The sequence below is a fragment of the Myiozetetes cayanensis genome, unplaced genomic scaffold (genome assembly GCF_022539395.1).
Source record: "Myiozetetes cayanensis isolate MyiCay16 unplaced genomic scaffold, myiCay2020 scf4, whole genome shotgun sequence".
NCBI lineage: Eukaryota > Metazoa > Chordata > Aves > Passeriformes > Tyrannidae > Myiozetetes > Myiozetetes cayanensis.
The window spans coordinates 49,118,785-49,133,686 of NW_026087631.1; the positions used below are offsets into that span (position 1 = coordinate 49,118,785).

Sequence of the window (14,902 nt, forward strand, 5' to 3'; positions counted from 1 at the left end):
GCACCCTCTGGGAGAAAAACCTCTTTCTAATATCCAGCCTTTACCTCCCCTGACACAACTTCAGACCATTCCCTTGGGTCCTGTCACTGGTCACCACAGAGAAGAGAGAGTGCCTGCCCCTCCTCTTCCCCTCACTAGAAAGCTGCAAAATGCAATGAGGTCTCCCCCCTCCCTCTCCTCCTCTCCAAGCTGAACACACCAAGTGACCTTAGCTGCTCCTCACACGGCTCCCCCTCAAGGCCCTTCAACAACTTTGTTGCCCTCCTTTGGATGCTTGTAACAGCTTAATATCTTTCTTATATTGTGGTACCCCAAACTGCACACAATATTCAAGATGAGGCCGCACCAGTGCAGAGCAGGGCAGGACAATCCCCTCTCTTGACTGGCTGGTGATGCTTTGCCTGATAACCCCCAGGACACGGTTGGCCCTCCTAGCTGCCAGGGCACCGATGACTCAGATTCAACTTGCCGTTGACCAGGACCCCCAGGTCCCTTTTCATGGCACTGCTTTCCAGCATCTCATTCTCCAGTCTGTACGTACATCCAGGGTTGCCTCAGGCCAGGTGCAGAATCCGGCCCTTTCACTTGTTGAACGTCATATGGTTGGTGATTGCCCAGTCCCCTGATTTGTTGAGGTCTCTCTGCAGAGCCTCCCTGTGTCTGAGAGTCAGCAGCTCCCCCGAGTTTTGTGTCATCTGCAAACTTGCTTATTATCCCTACCAGTCCTGTGTCCAAGTCATTTATGAAGATGTTGAAGAGCACAGGGCTTAGGATGGAGCCCTGTGGAACCCCACTAGTGACAGTTCACCAGTCTGATGTCACCCCATTCACTATTACACTTTATGCTCACCTGTGAGCCAATTGCTCACCCACCACATGATGTGTTTCTCCAGTTGTGTGCGGACGTTTTGTCCAGAAGGGTCCTATGAGAGACAGTACCAAAAGCTTTACTGAAATCCAAAAAGATGACATAAACTGGCTTCCTCCTTGTCATGAAAGGAAATCAGGTTTGATAATCAGAACTTTCTTCTCATGAAGCTGTACTGGCTCTGATCGATGACTGCACTGTATTTTTCAGTACCTTCCAGAATGATCTTCTCCATAACTTTACCAGGTACTGAACTGAAACTAACAGGCTGGTTAACTTCTGCAGTATATCCCCATTAAAATCTGTGGAAACTGAATTTCCAAATAGAATCTTTCTTGAGTAGTAACTACCTGCTGGTGTTTGCCAGTGCAGTAGTGGCAATTTTTATTCATGCAAATGCTTGTGAAGAGATGACTGTTGATTTAATTGATGAGGGTACACACTAAGTAAGCAAAAACCCAGATGAACTGGTGACTGCATCTGAATGAATGGAAAGAATTAGAAAGTCTTCAGCTGAAAGGCAGAACATCAGACTGTACCATAAGGCATTGACTTACATTACAAGTGAAGATGGTATCGGTAGAGTTTTCCTGAGGAAAGTGGATATAGAATTGCAACTTGGACAAGCCTAGAACTCAGAGTGCTGAGAAAGAGGTGGTGCTAACACAAAGTCACTTGGGTCATCTGAAAGGGCGAACACTTTTATAATTGTACCTGTTTTGAGAGAAATCAGATCTGAGTGAGAACACCTTGACTGATAAAGAACGTATTTCTGCATCTTTTTGAAAATTAGTTAATCCTGTCTAGAACTGGAATTTTTAGGGTCAATAGCCATTCCTAAAATTCCATCCTTGTATCACTATAAAACCATTTCTGAGGCAGAACCAGGAAACACTGTATGTTGTCATAAGAACAAAAGAGGGCTTTGCCAGAGAAACAGACTTACAGCAGGAGAAGCACATTTGGTGTGAGACACAACGACAGATCTGCTGTCATCCCCCATCTTATCTTAGCAGAAATATAGTAATTACTGCAGAAGAAGTCCTTCAGATTCATCCCTCAGAGCAGTAATTCTTGCTGTCAGTGATGATGATAAGAAGGTGAATTACCTGCCATTGCTGATTTTTTTTTCCCTACTGTTATTAATACAGTGTTAATGTTACAATGTTAACCTATTCATAAGACCTAACGCATGTTACCAGAAAATCTTTAGATGCTTACAGTTTATAATGGATGGGTAGTGCAAAAGTGTTAAAAACAGAAAAAAGCCTTGTATGAATCTTATCATATCTAACACCTCCCCACCTCAAGAGTGCGTTACTGCAATTTGTCTTGAAAAGGTGTGTTTCTCCAGACTACTTTATGGACAACTGGAAACTCTGAAAGAACATTTCAGGTGTTGGAAAATGAAGCAGATTTACTGTGGTTGTAAAGCCAGTCTGTACTGACAACGTTACCTGTGTTTTAACTGTTTATCAATGTGGCAGTTTCTTGTTGATTCTTTAAAATGGAACCTAGTAACAAGCAGTAAGTTAATGTCATCTTTTCTTCCTCCCATATAGGCAACAAAATTCAGTATTTTAAATTTTCTGTAAAGTCTAAGTCACCTCTGTTGTTGAAATCTGTTCATATAGTTTTATTATTTAAACTATGTTTCTAGTTAGTGAGATGAAGGCTTTGACCCAGAATAAAGTTCACTGTGCTTTATTTGGTCAGTGTGGGTTTTGTAAGAGGTTGAATATCTGCACTCTCATGCAGATATTGAACTTGTCCATACTGAAGTGTTTCACAGGTATGTAGAACCAGAGGAAGAATCATAATTACTGAAATAATCAAAAACAACTTGTGCTTGTAAAACCATGTTATTGATAGTAAAATGCACAGAGTAGAGCCTGAATTGATTAATGATAGCTGCAATTAAATTCAGTACACATGGTTCTTAATGTAACATCACAGCAATTTGGTACAGCTTGCACAGATCTCTTAAACTAGAGGCAAGGTTTATTATGTTTTGTGACAATAGTTTTTGAAATAAATAGGGCCTCAAGGGCAAGAGTCTCTGACCTTAAGTCTGCTTTGTGTGGAATACTGCAGTGGAATGAAACAGTCCTAAAACCAGCCCAACTTGAACTGCACAGAGGAGAATGCCATGTAGGACAAGGGCAGAAGTGCACAGTGTTGTCCTCTGGGGCAGGGCTGGTGACTGAGAGCCATACTGAGTGTAGCAAAAGCATCTTTTTTTCTTTTTAATGCCCCATGTACTTCCTTGCTAAGTAGGTGATCTGAAGGTCCTGACCCTGCTAAATTTTACCTTCAGCAGTCTGCATGTGTTGGATGCTGGGCAGGAGAATTAGGACAGACAGGTCTTTTGGGTCTTCTATTGAGGCTTTCAGAAAGGAAATGCTGTAATACCAGTTGTTGTGGGTCACCTGTGGTTTAGATGAGATCTGAGCCAGTGTGTTGCAAGCCTTAAGAACTCAGTGATTTTTGATGTGGTATCATTCATCTGCATTTTCGGTGACCGTGAGTAAAACAGATGGGAAACAGGGTAAAAGTGGCATATTTAGCTTTTTAGTATGGATGGTGTTTATGTACCCAGGAAATAATTGATTTCTCTAATCTAAGCTATTGGCTAGCCCCATGTAAAGCTTGTTTATGCTTTTCCCAACTGTTTTGTGTAGATCCAGTTGTGCAGCTGTTCTGTACTATTACAAAACGAGCATCATGTTAATGAGCCTTGTCTGGAGTGAGGCCTGTTCTGACATAGCTGATAATCTCTAATTCCTTCAGGCTGTGAAAAAAACTTTGGGGCAGGTGACACCTAAGTGAAACTAAAAAAATTGTATAGAAGCTGTAATAATTCGAGTTGATCTAAGACAGAAAAATAAACTTCTATTTACTATGTTTCAGATTCTTTTTTTTTTCTTGGAGATACTCCAGCTGGAGAAGCATGAGAGAAACGACCTTTAATTTTAACATCATTGTTATGATACATAAGAAAAATGAGGATAGAGATCTTATCCAGGAAGGATATTTGTTTTATTTCTGTCCTTCATTTGTTTACATGTATATTGTTTTAACATCCAGCCTTAGAAATATAATGTTTTCTAAATCATCCTGAATGAATTAGATATTTCAGGTTTTGCTTTATTTTTTACTTCATATGGGGTAATCTTGGCAGTTTTTAACATCTTTATCAGTGAGTCAATAATCTTTTGGAGCCTTATCCTGCAGTCAGAAGTAGTGCTTCAGGATGGCATACATGAGAATGCACCAAGAGATTAATGTGACTTCAGGTGTCCACAGAAGTAATTTGCTGTGCCGTTATAATGATAAACTACAACCAAAACACCCTGATTGAAAAGAACAACAAAAACAATCTGATTCATAGGAAACAAATTTAAAATACATGTTGTAACTCAAATCCATGGATGATTCTTGCTTACACATTTTGGCAGTTTTTCCACAAGCATTGCCTGCTGCAGTATGACAGTGCCTAGCATTATGAGTAAATTTTTGTGTTAGAAATTGAACACAATGGCATTGCAAATATTCAAGAAAAAAATACAAAGGGAAGTATGTGTGTTCTAAGTTGCAGTTACAGTTTGTTCATGATGACTGTGACATTTTAAATTTAGTGGAATTAGCTTCATAGCGCAATATTGTATTGTGTAATTGTTCTTGTGTATATAAGTTCATGTCACGCTGAAAGATGTTGTTTTAAAATGCAAATTCTGAACAGTTGCAGGAACTTCCTTGGAAGTGCCAGAATTTGTTACCAAGGCCTCTAATTCTGCTTTCCTGTGCCTTTGCGTTGTGATCTCTAATTGCATTGTTTCACACTATTTTTTCCGGCCTCATTCAGTGAACAGGATAGGCGGTGCTCAGGAATTGAGCAGCTATTTGATATTTTAGGCCTTATCATTCATTTAGCAGCCCCGGCTTTGTTTACTGCACACCATTTAAAATTCTCTAAAAAACACAGAATTATTTATTCCCTTATGGTCTTTTCTAGGGTGCCTGGCTGAACTATTTTTGTCCATTCAGTTGTATTTTCATACATGTTTTCTGATCAATACCTATAACTTTACTTTCTTTGAAGTGTGAAATAATTGTGTGTGCATGCTTACACAGAATGCATGTACATATCTACTTTTGAAAGACTTTTGCAATTATTCCCTTTGAAAGCTTAAAGAATGGAAACTGAGTAGAAACTTTAAAACATCCCTTTTTGAGGTTACTGTAAGTAAACATAAAAGAATGCAATTAAATGAGTAAATACATCCATCCACATAACTTGAACCATTCTTATATGCAGCCTTGTCTTTCATGATGCCCTTCAACTTCACATTTGTCTTGAATGTATATCCTCTATGTCAGACAAGTTGTCCCTTTGTTTGAATGTAGTTGATATCCCCTGCTTGGCATGCTTGCAAAGAAGACTTAACTAATTAGGTTTCGTGATATAAGTTCATGTGAGAAATAAAAAAAAGGAGAGTGGTTGAAAATTGCAATGGATTGCTTGGAGAGATTTTGGAGTGTCCATCTGTACAGATATTCAAATCCTAACTGGATGTAATTTTGAGTAAAATAGGCCTGTTGCAATAGGCCCTGATACGAACAGATTAAACCGGAGGATCTCCAGAAGTCCCTTCCAGCCCCAGCTATTCTATGATTTATACAATAGAAGATAATCTACTTGTGGATGTATGTATTTTGCTTGTTTCTGATGGGCAAAACTTTATGGCTTCTTCTATGCTATAATAACAGTAAAATGTTTCTTTGCAATTTCCATTTGACAACGGTATATCTGGCCAGTCACATAAAAAGTAGTTAGTTGTTAACTATTCTCAGCAAAAGTTTTAGAAATGTTTAACAACGGTGTTTCTGTTGTTGTGCTAGTACTTTGTAGAAGATTGTAATAAATTATAGTTATTTATAGTGGACAAAACTGTTATGTCCTTCATCTGTCCTTCACAAAAACAACAACTATGTTGTTTTTGTGTTAAACAACATAGTATAGAAAGCTTATTGGTGACGGTCATCTATTTAGCTCATGATCCTGTTGTTAAAATATGGCCAGTCTTCGCGAGCGAAGATCCGGGGAAGGTCTTTCCACCTTCCAGCCTGCGCATTGGATTTTTTAGGTGAGACACAGTGTGCGCGGAACTGAGCCCACCCTTTAATCCTAAGGTTCATCTGCCGGGGCCAAGCGAGCTTGGACAGTGGCAGTGAGGTCCTTAGGACGTAGGTGGGTTGCCTTTTTTTAAGGGCTAACGAGCCCCACCTGCCCGGGAGTGGCCCTGACTGGGAATCGAACCCGGGTCTCCGCGGTGATAGCGCGGCGCCTTTACCACTGGACCACCAGGGGCTCCTCCTGTTGTTAACAATTTTTGCAAATGATCAGTGTTAAAAAGAACTTAGTATATATTTGTCACTGGCTTTTGCAAATTTTAGTAGTATCAGTGCATCATAGCTGACTGTGAGGCTTTTCTATAGTATATATTGCCTGAAATATTTTAATATTGCTGCTACAAAAAGGCCTAGACTTTTCCAGTTGCTAATGATAATATTTCAAATAAGAGTGGAAGATGGTACATGTAAAATCTGTATCATCTTTTATTGTTGTCCCAACATGTCTTCTGTCTCACTGCTACTAGTGGGATGACAAGATTAAAGTACTTTTCTTAGAAAGGCCACTTCCAATTGAAATGTTTTATTCCTAATATGCTGTAACTTTTTTTCTGTTGCAGAAAGAGTTGAGCCTTCCAAGAAGAGGAAGTTTGTAAGTATATGAAGTTTTTCTGTATTGCACTAACAGTATGGTTCATGATTTTTACAATTTTAGATTAGGCTAGTCTTCTTTTCAGGGCAATTAAAATGGAGGTAAAGTGTGGTGGTTGATCTGCCTTAGAATATCTAGAAAGAAATGAAGATTGTAAATGAAAATCTATGGATTGTGCAGTCACCTCTTTATGCACATCTTTTAGAGGAGCTATGTGAGGGATTTCCAAAGTTGCAAAAATTTCTTATGTTCAAGTTTTTGTTTTATATTGAAGATTTTTCTTGTTAAAAATCAAGGAAGAAATCTAATTTCTTAATGAATGATATCAAACACATATATCACATAAGTAGAACTGTTTCCTTATAAAATTCTGTGAATAGTCCTCCTGTGGATGAAAAGGTAGGAACAAAGAATAGATGAGTTCTACTAAACATATAGGATTGTTAAGCTACTGTTTTGATTATTGACTGTATATCCTTGTATAAATTGTTACTTAGTTATAATAATATCTATTCAGATACTGTGTTTATTTGTGCTTTGCTCAGATTTCTATACCTTGGATTTGATTTTCCAGTGGTTTTGAGCTGTTTGGTTTGAAAGCTTATATTTTTTGTTTGTATCTCTAATTTCTTGTTCTCTATTAGTTCACCTTGTGAACAAAACACTAAGCTCTGCACAAGGGGCTGGTTACTTGGTTGCAACTTGATATTGCTGTGTAGCTTTTGGTGAGTAAGGTTAGGTATGTGAATAACTGAAACTAATTGCTGGGAAAGTGCTGTTAGTTTGACTTAAATGATATACTAGAAATCTGTACTTCATAGGGTATCTGCTGTCTAGGAAAAGACTTGTGTTTTAGGTTCTGACATGTGAGAAGTCTTAGACAATAAGCAAACCTATTAATTATGAAAATTCAAGGAAATATAAAACTAATTTCACATCAAATATTTGAGTATTGGAATGACATAGAGAAAAAACATTTAAGGAAAACAGTTTTTGGTGCCTTCTTTTGGTGTCCTTGGTACTTTATATTAACCTGAAACTGTTGTGTGGGCAAAAGACTGCTTCTTTTAAAGTTAATGGCTAACCTCCTGTTGACTTCAGCCAGAGCAGAAAGTGGCTCTTGAAACTTGACCTTGCTTACTCTTGCTAGGATGTTTGATATTGAATGTTATTAGATATTTTTCTTAGAGTTTGAAAAATGACTGCAATGCAATCACCTCAATTGCATTCACATACGTATTTTTATGGCTGATCACTGAGATGTAAGTGCACCTTCTGTGATGTTCCTGAGACTTTATTAAAGCATAGTAAAGAAACAGTCCATTGTCAGCATAATCGTATCTAGTTATTAAAATGCTTAGGTTTCTGCAGATGGTATTTTAAAACATCTTTGATACTGCTGTCTTGGTTAACAGTGCTGAGGTTAGCAATGGCTGTGGCATCAGGGGTGGTGTGCATGGGTCATATTGACTGCTATATTTGTATGTCTTATGCATGTTGACATGAAGACTGAATTTCAAAATGTGAAAAGTCCTATGTTTTCATTGTGATAAACATCTAGAGGTCCTGAATGGCTCCAGGGAGGCACAACATACTGTATTCTGGAGCTTCAGAGACGGTGGCATGCCAAAGGTGCAGCTTTCAGCAGCACAAGGAGAGCTGATTCGAGGTGACCAACCTTAGCATAGTTGGCATAAATAGAGATAAAGGGTGGTGGTTGAGAAAGAAGTGAGGTTTCCCATGTTCAAAGCACCCCCTGCCTGTGCTGGCACAAGTGGTCTAGTGGACACAGGCAGAACTGATCCTGGTTGCACCTGACTTCATGCATGTTCTTCAGCATGTTTAACTGCCCAGCTCCACAAATGCACTTATGGCAGCAGGGTGTGGTGGCATGGAGGCAGAATGAATATCTGGGAGCTTTCTCTCAGGCTGTCTCCAGCAGCAAAACTGAACTTTATATAAGCTTCACATGATTGCAGATCTGCACGGCTGCTAGTGTCCCACTTTCAAGTCCCTTAAAAATTATATTGAAGTATATTTTTGCACACTGCCACTATGGAAGTAGATTATTTATATCTTGTTGGATATTTTTGCTGATTTGTTTATTTTCACCAAACACTTCCAGATACCAAGGAAGATTTATGTTTAATGTTAAACCAGACTCAGAAATACAGATTTAATTTGATCACAGTAAGTGTTGCTGTTGTCTATCTATGAAGCATGCAGATTCTCTGATGAACCAGGGAATGCCTGATAGCATCTAAAAATCATTGTGCTTTAGACGTTCAGAGTGTATCTAGCTGAAGTAGGTAGTCAGAGATGATCTCTCAGTGCATGGTGTGTGTTAAAGCAAGTGAGTTTCCATCCCTGAATTTAAGGTATGAGTGTCCTTATCCTCATTTGTTTCCTTACCATACCTGCAGAGTTCAGCAAAATGAAAACTGGAGAGAGACAGGGCATGAACTCAAAGGCTGTGGCACAAAAATCAAACCTAGCTTTGAGTGGGTACATTCTGGTTTAAAATAATAATATAATAATAATGGCCAGTCTTCGCGAGCGAAGATCCGGGGAAGGTCTTTACACCTTCCAGCCTGCGCATTGGATTTTTGAGGTGAGACACAGCGTGCGCGGAACTGAGCCCACCCTTTAATCCTAAGGTTCATCTGCCGGGGCCAAGCGAGCTTGGACGGTGGCAGCGAGGTCCTTAGGACATAGGTGGGTTGCCTTTAAGGGCTAACGAGCCCCACCTGCCCGGGAGTGGCCCTGACCGGGAATCGAACCCGGGTCTCCGCGGTGATAGCGCGGCGCCTTTACCACTAGACCACCAGGGGCTCCGGTTTAAAATACCCTTCTTCTTCAAAAAAAAAAAAAAAAAAAAAATTAAATGGGATTCTCTGAGGTGGAGAGGAGCTGTCAGAAACAGTAACACATAAAAGAAATGAGTAACTAGAGGCAGGTTTTCCTTTATTTAGAGCTTCCATGGTTAAAGTACCTGCCCTAGAACACAAATACCTGACTTTTCTAGATGAAATCTACTCTCTTTCTGTCTTCTTTTATTTTTTTCAATTTCAGTTTAATTTGGAGAGGGAGTGCTTTTATTATTTATTTTTGCTGCATCTGTCCTTCTCCTGACATTTCTGAAACTAATTTCAGTAATTATAAAATATGGACTCAAGTTCAGTACAAGCAATTATGTAATCTGCTTGCACCTGTGGAAATGTCGAAGTTGTTCACGGAATTTTCATGAAACTACTTTATACATTACAGTGAAACAGCTGATATTCTTGTATAACAGCAACATAAGATTGTGACCAGCCAAGAATTCAAGAGAAACACTAGTTAAAGCCACTTCTTGCTTAGGCGCTTGATTAAATAAGTTTCAAGAAAGTTACAGACAGTTTTATAAGAATGTTTTTTGTCAGTGAAAAATACAGACTATCAGTTACCATTAGGGAAAAATGAGAATGATCCATTGAGTGGAATGGAATTATGAGATCATACCTACAGTGCTTAAGAAAAACAAAGAAAAGAAAAGCTCTAAGGCCTCTGTCATGTAGGTGGACAAAACTGGTATTCGATTGACAGTTTTTATGTGCACATAGATTTCTATATAATAAAAAATTGAATATGTTTATAGGTGACCTGTTGTCTTAAATTTGGAGAGCGGCATAGGTTAAATATTGTTGCCAGGCAATGAAGGTCTCAGTTCTAATATGATTGGATTGTGCTCTAATACATACTCTCCATAGCCCATGTTGGATTCTTAAAATGCATATTTAGTGTTGTTACCAGTATTATTTCTGTCCTTGCCTTTCAGGGGTTTTCTACTGCTGTCACTGAGTGGAATTTTTTTTCCCCTGCATCCTTTGGGTTCCTTGTGATTGACAATGAAAAATTTGGTTATGTTTTTTATATGATTTAGTAGCCAACACTGCCCTGTTGGAATTTTGTTTCAGCTACTTTGGCAAGGACAGGATAGGGTCAAGAATGAAAAATAATCTTAAGTAGTTCTTTATCAAAATTGCGATCAGACATAAGCCACAGGGAAAAAGCAAAATTAAATCAACCTAGAGGGTCAAGGCATAGTTCTGTAGGCACGTTGCAGAATTTCAGGATGAGGGTGTCATGTGATGCTTGGTAGGAGCAAAGAGAAACAAGTATCTGGGTGCCTACATGCTTTACCTAAATTGAAAAATATGTGTGCAGTAGAATATTTTAAAATATTTTTATATATGCAAATAATTACTTTATAGCACGTGAGGTTAAACCTGGTTTGAGGGACATATCTCATGGCTAATGGATTGCTGAGGTGCTAAAATAACTAAAAAGCAGGGGCTGAGGTGCTAAAATAACTAAATCTCTACAAAGAAGTAGCAGTAAAAATCTCATCAGTTCACTACTAAAACTTGAATAGTCAATCAGATAAAATAAGACAAGAAAAGAGTAATGGGATGGAGGTCTGACAAACTGGCTATTCTGCTGTTCCCCACATGTGTCCCATGTGACAATCTGCTCCCCTAAGAAGCCTTTTCTGCTTGTGGCCTTTTTCACTGAACTGCTCGTGCTGGTCTTTGGGTTCTGTCCCTGTATCCTGCATTACCTGTTGAACCAGCAGTTTGTGGTGTTTGCAGTGTTCCTGTATGCAAAGAAGCAGCAAAGCATATAGCAAGAGCATATGGAAAGTGCTAGGGGAATTTAATGTCTGGGAATGTGACCTACTGAGGTAAGGGAGTAGTGATGTTTGAGCATCAGGGTGAGGTCTAGGGATAACTTAGTTTATGAATATGGTAACTGGGTGGTTCAATTCTGACTGTCAGTGGCAAATGTGATAGATGCATATTAACATTTCTTAAATTAGCATTGGCTGTGTCCTCTTGTTTGTTTTGTGAACAGACGTTGCATTACCTGTGAGTAAAATTCCTTCTCTTTGATTTTGTTCTGCAAAATTGTATCACATATACAAAAAACCCAAATGACCATATAACCACATGTTTTATTTTGCTGCCTGAGAAAGCATTTATGCATTGAGAAAGCTGGCAGAAGAACGTTGTGGCTAATCACCGCTAATCAACAGAGCTTGAATTTTTAATAGTAAACTTTTAAAATCTGATGTACTGAAAAAGTGTCTGGTACGCTCTTTTTTTTCTCCAGTGCCATTAATTTTGGGAAATCCAGTTATAAGTTAAGGAATGTCTGAAATTTGTCAAAAATAATTGTTACAAAGGAGTTGTCCTCATTAATTGGAAGATATAGGCTGCTGTATGCTGTATTGATGAATTGATTTTTTTTTACATTGATGCTGCAAAGATTTGAATAATCTCTTCATCTACAGAGAGTGCTTTTTGAAGCTGTGCGATTTCTTGCTTGCAGACATATAGCTTCTGTAGGATTGGGACCATGGTTGGGCTCTGGGCAGATTACATGATGGCTTGATGAGCCTGTGCTTGCTTAAAGAACTGTAATGAGAAGTTGTGGGTTTTTTGTTTGTTTGTTTCTTTGTTTGTTTTGTTTGTTTTTTTTGTTTTTTTTTGGTTGTTTGTTTGTAGTTTTTTTGGGGGTTTTTTGGGTTTTTTTTGGTGTGTGTTTTTTTTGTTTTGTTTTGTTGTTTTTGTTTTTGTTTTTTGTTTGTTTTTTTTTGGTGGAGGTTAACTGATGTAGAGACTACAAATAAATGTTTGGTTTTACCTTAAGAAAAGAGGCATTCAGATTTCTGCACAATATATTTGTTCCTCTAGAAGCAGTAATATCACCTGTATTCTAAATATCTGCTCTCAGGAAAAAAGAGGCAGTTGCTGAACATTAGGGATCTGCCTGCCCCGCGTCTGCTGTCATGCATTCTGACATTACTGATTTTCCCTTTGAAACTTTCAGTATTATTGCCATTCCATTATGTAAAGTATAGGCTGACTATCTGCAGATGTCATGAGTGAAGATCATGAAATCCCAATGAGCTGCTTCTGTTTTGTCTCAGAGGAGGAGGGAAGTCTTTTTTCTCCTCTCTCTTTGCTATGGAAAACAGACTTGAACATTTTTTATTGCTGTCAGTATTCTAAATCAGTACTGCTGCTTATCATAAAGGACACCAATGTATTTGTTATCTGCAGTTATATGTCCACAGACAGAAGTTTTAAAGCAGCCAGATGACAGCGATGCCTAGAGCTGAGGGTGGTGTCTGCTTCATAGTGAAGTTGCATTGTTGCTTTTTTTTTTTTTTTTTTTTTACCATATCGTGTTATGTTTGTGGTTGTGGCCATTTTTGCATCTACTACCACTTCTGTCTCTGTCTAAAACTTCTGGGTCCTGTTAACGTTTCTCCATCCTAGTATCTGCCTTTCTTCCCCGTGGGAGTTATGGGTCATGTTTACTCTTTAACAAAGTTTTGTTGACTAAGTGCACTGCTTGACACACTTCTGTTTTGCTAAAGGTTTTCCATCTCTTTGTATTTTCAGCCTCTGTGTAAAGCTGTGTGCCTTAACTGCAGGTATGTTCTCTGCGGAAGAGAGGTTGAGAACTTGGGCAGGGATCCTGAGCCAGGTTTAGGCTTATAGAACTTGCTCATGTGGATATAGTTCTCATATGGGGATAGGCATGCCAAGAACCTGGTTGCCAAATGCTTTATGTATTGGAGGATGGTGGTGGCTCCTGGGACTAAACTGAGGGGCAGGCATGTGCAGTTCTTAAGGAGGGGTTGATGGCTCACTGGGAGACTGGAACTTGCAAAAACTGAATAGGTCACTTCAGCCAAAAACCTGGGCAGCAGGAAGGTGAGTGGCTTCTGTGACAGGTTGAAAAGGAAAGGTGGGATGGATGGCAGCAGGATGGCAGAAGGTTTGGAGAAGGAAAATATTGCTTTGGCATGATACCATTCTGTTCCATAGGAGCTAATCAGGGAGTTCTGCCTCTGTGTAGTCTTTAAAGAGTTTTTGCTCACAGAGTTGTGGCAGCAGCCAACCTGGCATTAGCACGCAGTCCTGCTATCTCTGGGCTCTTCTCTGCCATCTCTGTCCCCTTGCCCTTTTTCCCAGATATTATGTAGGGTTTATGCTTCTCTGTCAGATTTTTTCCTAGCCACTCAGTCAAGCTTAGATCTGTGAGGTTTAATGGGACAGCTCTCACAGGCAAGTGTAAAGGTCAAGAAGTGTGCTGAGGAAAAGTGGATCCGTATTATTACCATGCTTACCTGAAAAGGGTGGCAGATAACTGCTATGGGGAGCAAATGGGTTTAAAAGGCTGACACAGGTTTTGGAGTTTCTTTCTTTATATTTCATTGTGTGTTGATTGCCATAGTGCAAAAGGCAGTGTAATTGCATATAATCACATTTCTTCATATCGCAGTGGCTTCACTCCTGAATATTTAGTGTGGTCATGCCCCTTGGCAGTGAAGGCAAGCATGATATTTGAGACAAACATGCTATTCCAGGTGTCCGTGACATGGAGCTGAGCATACTGCTGAGAACAAAGTCTTGATTTTCTAGCCTGAATGGAAAAGCTCTCAGGTGCCTTTGTAAAAGTTGTACAGGGAACATAGACATGGGGAATGTTTTTTTCCCCTCTGCTGCATGTTACTGTTTTGCAGTCAGGTGACTAGACTTATATCCCACTTCAACACAGCATGTTATAGAAACAAGATTAAACCAAACATATTCTACATTCATGTGTAGATATGGCCTTGAGACTCAACCTAAACTGCTCTGTGATTCTTCTTAGTATCAAGATGCTATTGAAAATGAATTTCTGTAGATCATTGTCATATTTTGTGAGAATGCTTCTCTCCTAGGTACTGCTAGGAGACACTTAAAATGTTTTAATTTATACATTTAAAAATATGGCTGTTTTTATGACTGAAATCTTGTCAGAGATATCAAGAATATATCTATATAAATCTAAATCCAGAAAGCTTTTATATTAGTGCTCTATAAATCAGAACTTTGTTGGCTTTTTTTTTTTTTTAGCCAAGTTTTACCAGTAAGCCATACTAGCAAATCTGTCTTGCTGGGGTGAGGGCATGGTGTGGAGATATCGTTGTTTTTGAGAACCTTTTACTATATTGCTTATAGGGTAGAAACACCAACCAGGAAATTACACTGGGCTACAGATGTGATAAACCTGGTTGACTGGTTTTAGTCATTATTTTTCATTAGTGACCTAGGTGATGGAATAGATGGTGTTTATTAAGATTGCAGCAGGCAACAAGCTGGGAAGAATGCAAATATATGAAGAACAGTATGGGGTTTCAAAATCATTCTGAC

The 14,902-nt window shown here is 38.9% G+C and overlaps 1 protein-coding gene across 4 annotated transcripts in view; it reads left to right on the forward strand.

Annotated features, from left to right (window-relative positions):
• Positions 1 to 14,902, forward strand: part of MAST4 (microtubule associated serine/threonine kinase family member 4) — a 269,784-nt gene that overhangs the window by 123,732 nt on the left and 131,150 nt on the right. For all 4 annotated transcript variants that reach the window (XM_050330031.1, XM_050330032.1, XM_050330033.1 and 1 more), the window contains one exon: positions 6,622 to 6,653. In XM_050330031.1, coding sequence (XP_050185988.1) covers positions 6,622 to 6,653 — 32 coding nt within the window. The remainder of the gene's footprint in view (positions 1 to 6,621; positions 6,654 to 14,902) is intronic.